The following is an 18,096-nucleotide window of genomic DNA, read 5'->3' as shown; positions in this document are numbered from 1 at the left end:
GCATTTGACATGCAAATGTTTGAAGGGAGTCTTGAGCGGCGACTCGAGACATTTCTGTAGCTCTCTTTCGCCACCTGGAGAAGATTGCGAGTCTCTACACAAAGATTGTAGACAGATTGTAGAGAGAGAGAGAGGATGGATGGATGGATGGATGGATGGATGGATGGATGGATGGATGGATGGATGGATGGATGGATGGATGGATGGATGGTCAGAATACTGAATATTAAATGAAATGCATCAAAATAGAGGTTGATTTAACAGCTTGTGTGTGCTTGTGTGTGGTTTTAACTAATACATTCTGACCAATAAAGGCCCACATGTCAAATTAAAGAAGCCTCCCTTTAACCATGTCTTTATTTCCTGGCCACTGCCTATCTATATATATATATAGACGACATATAGAAACTTCGTCAACAAACTAACAAACTTTAGTTTGCTGACGAAGTTTCTTGGATAAGAAGCGAAACGGCTGACACCTTCAAAGAAGTACAGATGACGGCTGAAGAAACCTTTTCATCTATACTATTTATATGTGCGCATCATGAATGTGAACAAGAAAATAAACAGCAAAATCACCCCTTTTCATTTAATTGTAAAAAAATATTTATTGTCCTCTTCTTGCAGTTCGTCAGTACCCTCTGACCTGCATGATCTATGTTGCCCACATTTCGGTGAAGCGCCCACTCCCTGCATTGTTTCTTGCTGCTTAAATGCATTGTGATTGGACAGTGTACTCCCACCCACACATTTGATTGGCTAACAATTATGTCAGTCATTGTTCCAATTCCGCCCCCCGCGGCTAGCCACTTCCGCTTCTGTGTCAAACCCAAAAGCTTCACTGCAAGTTCCTTTCCCGGACTTGTCACACCGTTTACACTGCCAACGCTAACCAGGTAAGACATGTTGTCACGGTGTCTCTTTTCTTGGTTTCTCTATTCTGAATGAGTCTGATCGGTGAGTAATTGAAATCTGTTGCTTTTTCTCATTGAGAGACTTCTATGCTAGGTAGCTATCTGATCACTATTAGCTGCAAAGCTAACATGAAGGCTCGCTGTCAGTCGGATGTCCTGTCGGTATTGCAACCGACATTTGAGTGTCTTGGATCGTTATGACAAATAAACAACTTTGAATTGTTGACGGCGATGACTGACGTTTGTCTAGAATTATGATGTGTCATCCCCAACGATTGTTGTACAGTACGTGCTAATCATAGCAGCCAACTCGGCAGCATTTGTACTTTTGTACTTTTTATGTTCGTTTGTTTGTTCTCATTTTTTAAAATTGGGCACCACTAAATAATTCGCGCTGTTGATAAATAGACACACAATGACATACACGTCGTCAGATCCCAACTTCTGGAAGTATTCTTTTCGATCCGTCCAACGGCAAGTGTAAGATTTGCCCGTGGAACTCGGCAAAGTTGGAAACGGGACAACATGTACTATTCATTTATGTACATTTGCGCGAATCGCTCGAATCCGCGTGGGAACATTTTTGCGTTATGATCTCTAATCTCCGTGTTAAAGGTACCTCCCATGGAATTTAATTGTCTCAGCCAAGCTCCCATGCCTGTTCAACTTTGAATTCCTCAATCCAAATCTGCACCCAAGCTTTAGGAAACTCATTGTTTTCCTTCCTCTCTTAGTTGGTTCATTGCGGGTCATTGACATTCAGGTTAATTTACCCTACCGAGAAAGTCGTTCATGCTATTTTAACCAGTGACGTGCAGTCAGGGGAGACAGGTGAGGCCGTTCCTCACCTGTCATCACGGAAATATCAAATGAAAAAAAAAATTAAACCGTTATATTTATTTAGTGATTTGTAATTTAAAGTTCTTTTCCATTTAACGTCACCATTTTCTTTCCAGAATCGCTGAATTTTCACATTTACCGTTCAAATACTAAGTAGAGACGAGCGGTGAGGCAGCCGGCTGAGCCTCACCATGGATTGCGCAATGACTATGCTAACTGTGCTCGCTTGTTCTGCAGTGAGACCGCATTGCTGCCCATCTGCATATCGCTATTAAAGTGGAAAAACAATTTTAGTATATGAATTAAATTTTTGATTTGACCAATAAATGTCCTTGTTCAACAATAGTCACCCTCATCACGGTGTTCACTCTTTGCAATCATAAAACCAAGATGACACCTAACAAAGGATCAACAGTACCGTGCCATTTTGATACTTCATACGGGAACGTTTTCAGACAGAATTGGCCACTGAGTTGAGATGTGTCATCGAGTGTGGTCATCAACCTGATGATACGGCGATACCATAAGAGTCACATAGAGATGTCGAACGAAGTCAACGTCCTTTGACCGCACCCTAACGATGTGGTCAAAGATGATGACCGCCACTTTCCGAATGATGCCTAGAGAAACCACTCAACTCCCAAGGCACGTTTAAGGGAGGTGAGACGCACCAAAGTGTCACGTCGGACCATTCCAAATGGTCTGCGTGTTACTACTGTAATGTCATTTGGAGATTGTTAAACAAAACTCGGGTCGGTATTATGAGAACAAATTGTTCTGATATACATATCTCAATGGATGGTTGGTGGAGCTAAGCATTCAGAAACCAGAGCGCTGGTGGGCTATAAACCATTGTCCTGCGCTGATAAAGTGACAATTGTATGATTTTATTTATTTATTTTTGCATATGCACAGATTAGAGGAACATTTGTGATCCAGTCGTCGCAACTACTCGATGAACCTTGACAACACCGGCGCTCATCGCTTTGCACTCGTAACAGTCTGTCTTTTCGGGGTCAAACATTCAATTTTCCACTCCGGGAAGTGTTTTAGAGGACAATCATTCACACTGTTTATTGATTTAGTCAGCAAGGGAACATCCTGATCTTCCTTTATTTTCTTGGTCATGTTCATTTGGTTAGAAGTCAACTGCAAAGAAGTTTTATTTTTTTCTTGTCCTCAATATCACTTTTGTGCCCACATTTTGTCCATTCCAACAATAACGATGTAATTTTACCATAGGCATACGTTGTTCGCAGTGTGGTTACGTCAGAAGTTTCTCTGCAGGAGTTTTGTTGATTGTACGTTTTCGAATTTTAAGAATTCACATTGTGAAAAAAGGTAAGGGGGCATCATATTACTAAAATTGTATTATGTATGTATTGCCTATGAAGCGAACTAAATTTCACACAGCACCAATTGGCCAAGCAATGTCATGTTATCATTTTGTACTGTTTGTTTTCACATATTTACTGAAGTAACTTTGACCTAATATGTTCCGGTGTTTGAATATTGGTCACAATGCTTGTACCTGGTGAGCTATGTAATTTTTTGGGACGTAGTACTGTACTTGGTGTCAACAGAACCACTAGTCCAGTCTGTTTGCTTGCCATCTGTAGATAATGTCACCGAACTGATTTGTTTTGTGATATGAACCGTTCAAAAGCTTGACTCATTGGTAAACTTGTTGATGACGAAAAGTTTACATTCAACTCATAATGGGCTAAATTGTCATATTCTTTGAGTGCACTTTTTTTTGTCCCTCACCCCATCATGGCACAAATCCTATTAAAAATTGCATAAATTGTGGTCAATATAAAAAGTGTTCATATTCACCATTTTTTTTCCCTTCTGTGAAATTAGTCAAGTCAGACATTGATTTTGTGTGTTGCTTTTGAACAACCTCTTTTGTCTCCTCATGTTTCTAATTTGCATCATGAAAATTCTGAACAATAGCATTGCATCAGCTAACGGTTTGTCTATTTGTCAAACAGCATTCGCGGGGCGTCGCTCTTCCAGCTTAAGCGTCCATCAGCGCTTTGTGGACACCAAGCACAACTACTGTGCTGTTACTGTGGTGGCGATCCAGTGGTGAACCTTGACTGACAGAATTCTGTCCAGAAGGTTGTCATCAGAGGGAACATGTGTTAGAAATTGACCATCAAGTCGGGTTTGTCAGACTTCAGAAGATGAGCAATGAGGAGGAGTTCTACGACGCCGTTACAGGTTCAACCTTATTTGTTTTTCATTCATCTTATGATATATATACACACATATTTGAAAATACTGATTACCGATGACTTCACAGGCTTGGATTCGGACGAGTCATATGAAGGGGTGTCGGAGTCCAGTTACAAAGATGCACTGGTGTTTGATAGCAGCAGAAACAATGGATCAAAACCACAGGAGAACGGTGTCAAGAAACACAGGTACTTATGCATTCCCACAACACCTTTCACACAACGCTGGTATATTTATAGCTGATCCAACTCCACCAGAAAGTTTTACTTTTTCTTTTGTGTATGGTTAGAATTTTTCAGGAAGTAGTCAGTCATTTACTTTCATTTGTATATTGGCGGTTTGAAAATGCTTGCATTGGAAGTACTTGCGCTTCTTTGACAACCAGTCCAAAGTGTCTCCCTATGCCTACGATCTGCTAAGTTACTCCTTCACCAAACCGGTCCCAGACGTGACCCTGAGCTGGTTCGGTGGTATTGCAAAAAAACAGGTGAAAATTTTGAGATGCTTTTAGGTTCGTACTTTGTGTTTCTAGTCTGTCTCAGTGCAGAGATGCTAAGATATCGTAGCACGTAAATGTTGTGGCACATAGCTTCATTTCCTATCCCATAGACAAGTAATCTTTCTTTTTACGATAGCTGACCGGTTGGACAACGTGTTCCGCTTATCTAAAATCTGTGTACTGAATGTTTGCTTGATCAGATAAGATGCTTTTGATTTTGGAGAAAAATAAAGCGTTTAAAGTGTACCTTACTGTCATCACCTCACATCTGTGGGTTGACCATCAAAAATGCGTCAATAACTCGTATCGTGGTACTACTTCATAATGAACTACCGGTGGATGTGAAGTTTCCAAACTGAAATGAAGAAATAAGGAGATAAATAAAAAACAAAAAAAAATAATTACAAAATAAATAAAAATATGTATATGAAATAAATATAAATAAACACACAAATAAATACATTAATAAATAAATAATAAATACATGAATAAATAAATGAACACGTGAATACATCAATGAATAAACAAATAAATAAATGCATAAATGAATATACAAATAAATAAAATGGATAAATAAATACATTGTGTTCAGATGTGAACGGAATGCAACACAAGTGTTCACTTTGTGTGTTTATTTGTAATAAAAATTGTGAGTGACTATATGCAGAACACATAACAAGCATCAGATTCCAAACAGGTTTCCTGTCTGTCTTTTTTTTTTTCGTTTCTTTCTTGAATCAAAGTTTGATTTTTCTTTTTTTCACTGTAGGACGTCATTACCGGCACCAATGTTTTCCAGAAACACTATTAGTGTCTGGAGTATCCTGAAGAAATGCATCGGAATGGTAAGGATGTGAATTCTCCCCGTGTCACTTATTTACTCGTTCTATTGTATATGCCAGTCATTCGTAATTGTATTTTATTTTTTTTTTCTGATCCCCTTCCTCACCCCCTTTTTTGTGCACAAAAATGTAATGCTTTTTGGTATGCCTTTGTAGTGCAGAAAATATGTCAAATCTACTAAATTAAAATTGCAAAAGATAAGTAGTATATTCTATGTGTCTATTTGCAGGTCCATTCTGCTCCCCCTTCTTTTTTATGTATTTATTTTTTAAATTCTGTACCAGAAAAGTGGTTTTGTACTCACAGCTTGTAGGTAGCAAATACACACTTTATCTGTAAGGAAATGTTAAGAAGAGGAGCAGGAGGTACTCTCTATGTGAGCGCTAAAAATTGTAGAAACACCAAAGCAACACATTTACCTCTATTGAAGCATCTTGAAGCGTTTTGATGGGCAAATTACAAATGTGTGAAATAATATGATGATTTCATCCTTAACATCGTTGTGCAAGAAATTCCTTTCAATTTCACTATTCAAAAATGTTAGAGTGGACAGCAAATGTTGTGCCTTTTTTTCCAGGAACTTTCCAAGATCACAATGCCCGTTGTCTTCAACGAGCCTCTTAGCTTCCTGCAGCGAATCACAGAATACATGGAACACACTTACCTCATCAACAGAGCCTGCTCACTGTCTGACTCCATAGAGCGCATGCAGGTCAGACACTGAGACTCCTTCTGAACATTCAATTGGTTGTGTGAACAATAATAACACATCATGGGATACAGTGCAGCCTGGTTGTTTTGAAAATGGCTACATTTGTACTACAAAATATATATAATAATAACAACAACAACAACATAAAAGTAATAAAATAAAATACAGAGAACATGCACATCAGGGTTCTGTGTAGAAATTCACTACATTCACAGAGGCAGGGCATACACTAGAGCAGTGGTCCCCAACCTGCGCCACGGACCGGTTTAATGTCAGACAATATTTTCACGGACCGGCGGATAAATACAACAAAATAAAATGATACGACAGGCATGGAAACGTTTTTTTTTCTTTCTTTTATAATAATAAACGTGAATCCATTGTGTATTTTTTTACAACTTTCCAAAGATGTTTGTTTTTTATTCATTTTGTTATCTTATGGTGGGCTAATGTTGGCGGTATGTATCACGTGACCAAACAAGCGTTTTGACTTGCGTCAAGAGGAAGTCATAAATGGATGTAATCTGGTATTTTTTCATTTTTCAAAATAAAACATAGTTCGGACTCAGATAATAAATAAAACGGAAATTATGTAAATTATTTATTCTTTCTGCGCGACCTGGTACCAAATGACCCACAAACCGGTACCAGTCCGTGGGCCGGGGGTTGGGGACCTCTGCCCTAGACATGTCCAAAGTCCGTCCCAGGGGCCAAATGTGGCCCGTGATCAATTTTCATCCGGCCCGCAGCCTTCGTCATATAATCAATAATGAAATCATGAATCATGATCATGACACATCCAGAGGTTCAATTAGAAATAGTAAATTAGTATCGAGTCATTGACTGAATGAACCCCCCAATTTTCTAAAATGGCGATTAAATGTTGTTCTTTTAATTTTAGAAAATGGTGCCAATCAACAAAAAACAATTCTTTTAAACTTTAACAAAAACTTGGTGTTAGAAAAGTGAAGTTATGTGAATATTAAATTTCAATGTTCAATGTCAATTAAATTTTGATATGCATGTTTCAAATAAAGCAAAACACATGCTTAAATCAACTGAAATTACAATAAACCTTTTTAATACACCAAATCTGGCCCCCTTTACAAAAGGTTTGGACATCCCTGCCCTAGAGTGAACACTTCATTTTTGGTGAAATCTGAAGAACCAAACGGTGAATCTGAATATTGTTTATTATAGTTTCTGAATGGCCTGATGTGCATGCAGCAATGCATGCTCTGCATTACAGCTTTGTTACATCAGAACATTAGTCCCCGCCTTCATTTCTACACATGATTGCAAACTGTCATCTGTGAGGTGTGACTGCTTCTTGTTTATGTTTGCGTAGCATTCAACTTTTTGTTTTCTTCAGAAACCTTTCTTGAACCCTAAACTGTCGTTGTCCCTTCAGGCCGTGGCTGCGTTTGCTGTGTCAGCCGTTGCGTCTCAATGGGAGCGAACTGGAAAACCCTTCAACCCTCTTCTTGGGGAGACTTATGAACTCACCAGGTACATATCGCTGCATTTTCACATATGTCCCTTCAACACGATATATTCACCCTTCATGTTTCTCCTCGTGTATTCAGAGAGGAGCAGGGCTTCCGGCTGATCGCGGAACAGGTATCCCATCATCCCCCGGTGAGTGCCTTCCATGCCGAGAGCCTTGCTGGAGACTTCGTATTCCATGGCTCAATATACCCCAAATTAAAATTCTGGGGGAAGAGCGTCGAGGCTGAGCCCAAAGGGACCATCACTCTTGAACTACTTAAGTAAGTCCAATAAACATGTGGGCACTGCTTTTGCCATATTCACGCAAATTATTCCTGATCAAATTTTCCCATCTGTGCCGTGTATCTTCTCTTCATGGCGTCGCCCACTTTCATTTTATTTAAGGTACAATGAGGCGTACACATGGAGCAACCCTCACTGCTGCGTGCACAATATCATCTTGGGAAAACTATGGATAGAGCAGTATGGCTCTGTCGAAATAGTCAACCACAGGTAAACTCTCCTGACCTTTTAACTTATTCACTGCCATTCACAAATTTATTCGGGAATTGAAAATATGGCATAGAGCGGCATTCTTGAATTTGTTCGGGTTTTGGTTTTTCTTACTGGAGTGCCTATAAAACGCTGGCCAGACCTTTTGGCAATGTTTTTTTCCCTTCCACAAGGGGGAAGCATTTCCCTTTTTCCGTGTTAGCGCTTTGTTCCAGCTTTAGCTGATGTTGTAATCATTATTATTAATAATAATAATACATTTAATTTCTAACTGCCTTAAAGCACTACATCAACCAATATGTATGTATTGCATTGTCTTTTGGACAGCCACCCTCATTTCAAGCTCATATCAGTCCAGACCCATATAATTTAGGAATTAACAATTTTTTTTCTGATGAAAGAAGAGAGTCTAAGGTTCTTTTCTTACGCTGCAATGAATATTAATGTAGTCCTAAAACTCAATATTCTGTGGGTCCTGTAATTCAAGTGACAATGACAAAAACCCTGGCACTGGAGTGGACACATTTTTGGCAGAGTTAATGCACTTTTTTGTTCTTCAAAAGACCCATCAAAAACATTTTTTTTGTGGTGAAATGAAATGTCATATTCTGGTGACATACAATTGTACCATAGTTTATGAAGAGATATTTAGTGCTTACTCTCTTGTCTACACAGAACCGGAGACAAGTGTGTGTTGAATTTCAAGCCTTGTGGGATGTTTGGCAAAGAACTACACAAAGTGGAGGGATACATCCAGGATAAGAGGTTCCCCTTCATCATTTTTACTTTGTCTCCCGTTGTCTGATTTTCTGAGTTGTCTGATTTTGTAACCCGATTCCCCCGCTTTTTTTGTATAGTAAAAAGAAGCTCTGTGTTATCTATGGGAAGTGGACAGAGTGCATGTGGAGTATTGATCCTCAAGTGTACGAGGCTCACAAGAAAGCCGAGAAGAAAGGAGACAAGAAGCACAAAAATGTACAATTGATGGAGTCAGAACCACGCCAGTCTTGACGACGCCGTCTTTGCATGTTGAAGTGGTGATGAAACATGTCATTGCTTTATCTCCTTCATTGTTATTTCTCAGGAGGAGCAAGTCGGATCGGAGAACGATGATGCTGATGACATGCCAGAGGTCCAGGAGACAGTATCGGTTATACCGGGTAGTACTCTACTCTGGAGGATTGATCCGAGACCGGTTCATTCTGCTCAGGTATAGGGACACACACACAATAGACAAAGGCAGCATTGATTGTGCATAAAATGGGAACCGATTCTTTGTACCTTTCCATTTTCAGATGTACAACTTCACCAATTTTGCAATGTCTCTCAATGAGCTGGAACCAGGCTTGGAGGCTATACTGGCCCCGACTGACTGTCGTTTCAGACCTGATATCAGAGCCATGGAGAATGGCAAAATGGGTAATGGCATTGTCTACCTCTGGGGTTTTGTGATGCTCAGTTTGGCATTATTTGATACAAAACAAATAAAAGCCCAGAAGGCTTGGAAACTGTGTTCTGGGTACTCCTACACTTTAAAAACATTCACACGCAGTTAATTGAAGATGGCTCATTCATTGCTATTCCCGAATTTATTTGGGAAATGAAAAGCATGACGTGGCGCACCATTCCCGAATTTGTTCGGGTTTTTTCTTTCTTCCGGAAGGTCCCGATAAAGTCTTGGCCAGACCTCTGGCAATGTTTTTTTCCTTCCATGTCGGGGCAGCATTTGCCTTTTGCCCATGCTACAGTTTAAGATGTTGTTAAAGCGCTACATAAATCAATATGTATTGTATTGTGTTTTGTGCAGCCGCCCCCATTTCAAGCTCCAATAACTCCAGACCCATATAACTTGGGAATTAACTAAGAGTCTAATGTTTCTTATGCAGTATTGAATGTTTATGTAGTCCTAAATCTCAAAATTATGTGGGTCCTGCAATTTGACTGAAAATGACAAAAACCCTGGCACTGGAGTTGACACATTTTTGCACATCGTCTGGCAGCGAATGAGTTAAGTGCCTATAGGTGTAAATGGTTGTTTGTCTATATGCGACTTGCAAGACTCACTGGTAACCAGTCCAGGGTGGTCACCGCCTCTTGCCCTAAATCAGCTGAAAAAAGGGTGCTGAGCATGAGACAATGAAACAGTGCCGCCACCTGCCGTTTGTTGGTGTAAACTGCCTCATGTCAATGACAGTTTCAAATTGTGCTACGATGGTTTTGCAGATGAAGCAATCCAGGAGAAGGAAAGGCTGGAAGAAAAGCAACGAGCATCCAGAAAACAGAGAGCCAAATATGAGGAGGTGTGGTCGACAAGGTTTGTAGCGCTCTCATTAGCTTTTCTCGCTCTTTCTCGACGGGTCATGCCGTTAGGTTTAGCCAAGCGAATTTAGATTTTAATGAGATTTGCTATACGTGTTGATCGTAAAAGCAGCACCTGAAGTTTAAAATTTTAGGTGAATCGAAGTAAAGGTTTATGAGTTATGAGCCACTCAATTTTAATTTGTTCAGTCCAAAAGGGGCGTGGCCATCCTCCTTTGATTCCCCTGGAACAACTGGGGCAATTTTCATTAAACAGTTACCGTTGGCAAAGGAATTCGACAAATAATCCAATTAAGATTGGAGCATGTTTTAATTTTAACTTTACATTTTGACCTTGAAACTGACCATGTGACTAACATGTAATCTCTTAACAACATAACTTTGAACAATGTACATTTTTATTTTCGCCGCAATAATAGTTAAAAAATATACCTACCTCAGATGTGTAATGACCAGGTTGGATAGGATCAGGAATGAGTACATTAGAGGGACAACTCACTAGAGGCTTTGGAGAGAAAGTCAGAGAGGCCAGACTGAGATGGTTTGGACATGTCCAGAGGGGAAGGATGCTGAATCTTGAACTGCCAGGTAGGAGACAGAGAGGAAGACCGAAGAGGAGGTTTATGGATGTGGTCAAAGAGGACATGAAGGTAGCTGGTGTGAGAGAAGAGGATGCACAAAACCGGGATAGATGGAGGACATTGATTCGCTGTGGCGACCCCTGAAGGCAACAGCCGAAAGGAAAGAAGAAGATGTGTAATTACTATTCAGTGAATAGCCATTGAATATTCTACTTTTAATTGAAACTTCACTGCATATTAAAAAAAGTCATTTAATATCTGAGGTTCTCCTGCCGTCAGCTTCTGCCCTCAGATTTATTCCCCCCTTGATGCACACTGCAAATTCATTATATTTTTAGGTGGTTCCAAATGGGCTCCAACCCAAACACTGGCTCCCAGGACTGGAACTACTCTGGTGGTTACTTCAGTAGGAATTACCAAGACCTGCCTGATATCTACTGATGAGACTGCTCGTCTTTCCCCTTCCAAAATCTCCCGCACACCTTGTCTAACCTTCCAAGGGACACACTTTAAAAAACGTAACCCTTCATCCATCGCACACATCCATTGCTGATAAGAAAGACTTTCCACAAAGGCCTTGAATTGTCGTCTCATCTTGACTTGCTCGCTTCTTCACCATTAAGGATTTGAGGTCAACTTTTAGTTAAGTGACCTGTAAATGTTTTCAATCATCGCTCGTTCTCCTTTCTTTTCATCTGTCACGGCGGAATGTGTTTGGGATTTAGTCATTAATACAACATTCTGTTTTAAAAAATGAGCTTGAGCAATAGAATGATGAATATAAAATGTTGGTAAAATATGCCCTTGACTCCTATGCTGTAAAAAAAACACACCTGACTTGAATGTTAAAGTTGCTGACATTTTTCAAGAATGATTCCAGTCCATTGTCAATCAAAAAAAAAAAAATGGCGACATTATTGGTATGTAAAAACACTTCAGATTGTCCACTTAAAATGACAGAGAAACATTGCAACATTCCTTTTTAGTATTCTCTCCATTGAGATCGAGTTTGCGGCAGACCACTAGCACGTTGAGTTTTTTTTTACATTGCTATTAAATGTTGTAAAAAAAACACATTTATCTATCATGCTGACTGGGAGTTATTGTGCCGAAATCCCAAACAGCTTAAGTAACCAATTACAGTGAGACCTCAACTTATGAACTTAATTTGTTCCCAGACAGAGTGTTTCAGGCGAAACGTGTGTATCTAAAAAAAAAAAATCCCATAGGAAACCGTTAAAATGGGAATAATCTGTTCCCGGGTTTCCATAAAATATACTTTTCAACTAAATAAGCCTTAAAACTACACACAACATACCTTATTCTATGTATTATAAATGTGCTATTGTATTGTAATGACAGAAATACACTGCATTGTATCAAAGTCACTTAATTTACATTTGTGATGGTCATTTATGGCGTGATGGAATGGCGTTGGAGGTCGAAGGTCAAAGGGAATTGCTGTTTGGAAAGAGAGGCGCATTACATGACGACTGTAATTAAATAAATAAACTGTGCTGTAAAATAAAGTTTTATTGACCTTTTTGATGGTCGTTGATGGCTTATGGAAGGAGAGTCACCTTCCATAAGGACTGTTGGTAACTTAACCTCTGGTGCTGTTCGGTCGTGTGCTTCCGCCGAAGATCACTCCGCCAGCCGTGGTGGGTGTGTATTATGAAAATAGTGCTTATTATAAGGTTTAATTTTCATAAATTTGACATTTGTAAGACGAAAAGTTTGTAAGTTGAGGTCTCACTGTATTTGGAACATGGTTATTTTTTGTTGCGCTCTTGTAGATTGTAAAAAGCAAACGTATGGATTCTGTTTGATGGTGGTCAAACTTCTCCCCACCTGCCTGTAATTTTTTTAAGCACTTCACCCCCATACACCATTTCTACTTATTTGTACATTTTGTCACAATGCGTGATACATCTGCCTTTTTTGTTGTAAGGGCTAATCTCTGTGAAGTGTAGACAAAACACTAAAGTTGGGATTGTGTCAAGATGCTCAAGATTTATCTGGAACACAAAACGGTACAACATTCATTTATTGACAATTGCAACAAAAGGGTCATCAAGGTCAACCGCCCTTTTTTGAGGGTTTGGTTTCGTTGGTTCTCCTAAATATGTCCTCTGTTGAATTTTAGCCTCCTCCTCTTGGACTATATGTGGTTGTTGTTGTTGTTGTTTGTGTACAAGTGTTACACAGAGGTAATCACACACACACACAAAAATGAATTGACACATTATTTTGTGCAATTGACTTATTTTTATAGTATTTAAAAAGCATTTTCTTTGGTGAGAATATGCCGCCAGATGTTTTATGTTTTGGTGGGGGACTGTACAGGCATACTCTGGACACCTTGAGAGAGTCATGGACAGGAGAATGTCTACTAATAAAAATCCTTAATTTCAGTTATGGATGGGGACTTTTTTTTCTTTTTCAATAAAATTGTAATGAATAAAAGTAAATATGTTTTACCCTCTTAAAAGAAAATATTTTTTTTCTTGCTGAAAATTACATTTTCTGTCCAAATAGATGCAGACCATAATCGTTTTTTAAATACTCAAATTTCAAAATGTATTCGGCAAATATTGATGACAAAATAGAACCACTTTTTTTAAACAAAATGTTGTTGAACCTGAACTATAGAACTCAAATAAAAAGACTTGAGGAATGTTTAGGTTTGCGTTCATCACATTTTTCTGACAACAGTCAAGATTTATTGAATGTTTTAGGATTGAAGAACTTATATATTTAACATTCCTGCTGTGAGGTTTAACAAGTGAATCCCAACTATGAAATGCTTCAGAAAAAACCCTTAAAGTCATCCAATAAAGAAAAAAAAAACAACAACAAAAACTGGTAAACGAATGGGAATGCTACATGGATGGGAGTGATGTGCTGATGTAGATTTGAGATGAAAAACTATGCTAATGTTAAGGATCCCACCAAGCACCATTTTGCCTCTGATATATATTCTTCCACTATTAACCCTTTTATGCACCCTGTAAACTGATATGCTCACCCGCAGAAAAAAAAGTTCTTATCCTGTGCCTGTAAAGTGTCCTAGAGAGTTTCGATAGGCGCTTATAATTACAATGTATTTAACCAATCACATTTCGGCCATCATTTGTTACAAGGGTTAAAAATCTACCTGGACGCCTTCACAATCAGTTTTGCAGGCCCTGTAGCATAAAATAAGTGTTGACGAACTGTTGCTTTAACCAATCAGATTTTGAGTTGGCAACCCAAGGCCTGCTCGAAGGCGCTAGAAACGTCAGCGTTTTCGCAAACTGTGATTGGCTAGTCACATGATTGATCTGTCACGAGCCAATCACAGTATCACTAGCCGCTGGGGATAAAAGGATACTGGCCACAGCACACAGTATCGGTAGCGAGGTGCAAAAGCAAATATATTTTTGTGTTGATTTAATAATGATTTGGATGCAGATACACTGTTAAAGCTATTTTCAAGACAGACTTTTCAAGAATAGATCGACATCGTTAAGAAAGGTCACACAGCTCCGAAGTTAGCAAAAATAACAAATATTGCAATTTTATATGGTTATCGTAAATCGCCATGTTCATCGTAAAAATTCACAGTTTAATGACTTATATTTGTCAGTCACAAGTTATTTCCTCGCCAACAGCAGCCTCTAGTGGACGTGTAGTAAATCACACCACACTCACATTTGTGGATTGATTCGGACGTAGCCCTACTGAAGGCCTGGGAGTGACATGTATGGCTCGCCACTGGATAACATGATAAAATATCCACTGTAGTACAGTAACCGCGATCCGTGAAAGGGTTAAAAATTACAAATCATGAACAATAAAACATCCACAGCAGGTTTTTATGCATTTGTATTGTATTTATTTATTTTTTGTTCCTGATTAAAATTTATTTCAGGTCATAATTTGTCATTCATCACATTACATGGCATGATGCACCAGGTCTACTACACCCATTTACAGGAGAAACACACGGAAACATACACAAGGTTTTACAATGGGGAGAACGGGAAGATTAGCTCATTGCACTTACAACAGTGAACGTTGTTGTTATTGTTAGGCTCTTTTTTTTTAAACCATATCCACCTTCATCATTTTTTATATGATTTTTACACATACTGTCCATTTCCCACCCCCAAATTTACATGGATGCCAGAAAAAGTAAACCCACCTTTTATTTTCAACGGCATCTCATCTTACAAACACCACGTTTATAGAAACTCTACACGAACCAATATGTAATCAGATTCCACGTTTTTTTTTTTCTTCCAAATGATCATAAAGCAGTCGCCACGAGCCCGTCACGCACATAATGCAACTCTTTGTCCTTAAGCTATTGAAACTGATCTACAGCTCTGTTCCAGTTGTTTTGATACATTCTTAAAGCACACGTTTGGCTTTAAGGAGGCTCAGGCTCGCATCCACTCCAGCTTGTGCTTGCCATGTGGTGTGCAAAAGGCACCCCACCCACTCCCCCTACTTCTGTTATCATTGCTGACATTTGCATGTTGAAAAAAGCATGTCGTGAACTGCCATGATTGTGTAATGTGGACCGGCTCTCATCCGCTATTTACACAAAGAACAAACGAAAAAAAAAATGGCAGCTCGTGTGGTGAAGTGTCGACGAGGTTCAAGGGAAGGAGTTGGGTGAATTCTTTCCTCGGGGGGGGGGGGTCAATTCATCCATGCCATTTTACTCATGATTCTACATGAACAAAACAAAGCAAACAAAACACTTTTTTTTTCTCTTTCCAACTCCTGCTCACCTAAAACATCTCTTCATAAATATCTGTATTTATAATATGCCGTCTATTTTAAGATTTTTTCCTTTATCATGCTGCCCTATGTACTACTGTAAAAACGTTTTGACCACACACGTAGACAAAAAAAACATGAAATGTCACTCATATATATATATGTGTGTGTGTATATACATATACGTATATGTGAGTGACATTTCAAACACTTTCATTTTTTTTCACGGCTGCAAACATATCAGTAAACATTTGTTAAATGCAGACATTGGGTCATATTCTTGGCAGTAAAATTATTAAAAACATGATAATTAAAAAAAAAAACGAATAATGTAAACTTCGTTTTAAAAATACATTTCAAACAAAACTGGTCAGTTATTGCTGAGGCTATCAAGAATCCAGTATTACAAATGAAAGGTGTTAGTGACAGCTCACGACTTGAAGTGTCATCAAGACTGTAAACCGTCTTCAGTTCTATTTTGCGCATAAAGCAGAGTTGACCTGATCTCGGGAGATTTTTGGATCCTTTTCATGTCCAAAGGAGATTGAATGTCAAAATGTGAATCAACTGCAATATATGTGTTATGGTTGACTACTTTTGTGCTTCAAACAGGCCACGGATTGGCAATTTTCACTCTCAAATTGAGTCTATTACGTTCCTAGGAATGGACAAGACACTGCAGAGTGTAGACAGACAGCATAACTGCTTCAATGGCTTTCTTCGATGACTAGTATCACACGGTAAGAATCAAAGCCCTTGCTGCAATGCATATTTAAGTCACCTTGAGTGGCTGATTTGAGACAAGAAAACGTGAACTCTCAACGATGGCAAAAGTAGAAACTATTGATTAAATAGAAGCCACATGTCGATTCCGTTGAGTCATGACGACGACTTTTGAAAGGACAAACTGAACGTTGCCACTATAACCTCGATTCTCACGTTGCAATTTGACCATTGAATGTTTTGCCTCCAACCAGCTCGACGTGAAATAATACTTTCAACACTGTCACAATGCATTTTTTGTACATTAGGCTTCAACATCCTTCTTTCTGAAATCCCCCAACCGTACAACACCCGCTTCCATTATAATAAAATAAATTCTAAAATAAATAATCCTCCTTCATATTTCACAAAATATAAACTTATTTACAATGACTTAAATGTACTCTAAAGAAAAATAGTAATTGTCCCGTCTTTCTCTAGCGCCTCACCCTCATATACTTGACATAATACATTTCAAACTCATATGACATCTCCAAATGACACATTGTGAAGTCATCAGTTTTTGGTCGGAAACCTCTGCTCATGTGGAAAAAAACATACATGTAGTGTACAAAACCTCCAGTTGAGTTCATCTTGCTCAGGGCTGTCAAACTCATTTATTTTTTTTTTTTTTGTCGTGAGCCACATTGCAGTTACGGTTTCCTCTTGAGGGCCGTTATGAATTTAGGGAAGCCATTAGAATGTTTCATCTCATCCACATATTATATACAGAATGCACAGCAAATCAATGAATAATTAGTTTTCAAATCTGAAGTCAAAAATAATGATGGTTATTCTGGTTTACATTAGACAATTTGAAATTCTGTTTCAGACTTGAGCAAGCCTCATGGAATTTCACAAGTTTGATTTGCTTTTGCGGGCCGAATAAAATGATGTGGCGGGCCAGATTTGGCCCTCGGGCCTTGACTTTCATACCTGTGATCTAACTCGATTGGAAACAATGTTTATTTGGATTACGGCATTAAGGAACATTGTCACTGTTCGTTATAATGCCCATAACAAGAGGGTGAATTTAATCGCTGCTTATAAATCATTTAAAACCCCTCTGGTTTGATCCGATTATGTATACCCAGATATTATCTATACTGTATATATTTTTTGTCAACAGAAAAGAACTAAAATGTGACAAATCTTTTTTTTTTACTGTCTGAGCAGGCTTGGATGTCGCAATGCAATTGGGAATGCTCGATACAGGCATCTGTATAATAGAATCTCTTAATATATACGTATAAATTTGTTGATGCATTTCTGAAGAGCACCTCTCAACGTTTCTACTATTTCTGCGGCCTTTCACGCTTCTCTATTTTTTATTCCTACTTTAACTCAACAAACTACCTGTTCTGGAAAATATCACTCAGCCAAACCAAGAATTAAAGCAACGTCGCCAGAAACTATGACATCGGGGATCGGTTGCTCATGCCTGGGCCAGCTCCTATCTCGCTTTCAATTTTTCCTCCACACTCGTTTTAACTCTCCTGTTATACAGTGAGACCTCAACTTACAAACACCTTATCTTACAAACTTTTCGTCTTACAAACGTCAAATTTCTGAAAATTAAACCTTATAATAAGCACTATTTTCATAATACACACC

General features: G+C 38.7%; 1 protein-coding gene across 1 annotated transcript; it reads left to right on the top strand.

Annotated features, from left to right (window-relative positions):
* Positions 1–797: 797 nt before the first annotated feature.
* LOC148903951 (oxysterol-binding protein-related protein 2-like) lies at positions 798–13,364 on the top strand. Its single transcript, XM_089011633.1, has 14 exons — positions 798–896; positions 3,749–3,980; positions 4,063–4,183; positions 5,264–5,339; positions 5,915–6,049; positions 7,461–7,558; positions 7,636–7,818; positions 7,943–8,050; positions 8,726–8,815; positions 8,908–9,025; positions 9,135–9,260; positions 9,346–9,469; positions 10,274–10,364; positions 11,289–13,364. Exons 2-14 carry the CDS (start codon positions 3,944–3,946, stop codon positions 11,389–11,391), a joined length of 1,410 nt encoding a protein of 469 aa, XP_088867759.1. The 5' UTR covers positions 798–896; positions 3,749–3,943; the 3' UTR covers positions 11,392–13,364.
* The last annotated feature ends 4,732 nt before the right edge of the window (positions 13,365–18,096 follow it).

The sequence above is a fragment of the Hippocampus bargibanti genome, linkage group LG01 (genome assembly GCF_051943395.1).
Source record: "Hippocampus bargibanti isolate YZ-2025 linkage group LG01, ASM5194339v1, whole genome shotgun sequence".
Lineage (NCBI taxonomy): Eukaryota > Metazoa > Chordata > Actinopteri > Syngnathiformes > Syngnathidae > Hippocampus > Hippocampus bargibanti.
The sequence above is the reverse complement of the archived record's forward strand: the minus strand, read 5'-3'. Positions and strand labels throughout refer to the sequence as shown.

Excerpts from the sequence above, each read along its gene's own strand:
- LOC148903951 (XM_089011633.1), top strand. The coding sequence starts at position 3,944 with ATGAGCAATGAGGAGGAGTTCTACGACGCCGTTACAG. Across the intron at positions 6,050-7,460 it reads ACTCCATAGAGCGCATGCAG|GCCGTGGCTGCGTTTGCTGT; the intron begins GTCAGACACTGA and ends TTGTCCCTTCAG. Across the intron at positions 7,819-7,942 it reads ATCACTCTTGAACTACTTAA|GTACAATGAGGCGTACACAT; the intron begins GTAAGTCCAATA and ends ATTTTATTTAAG.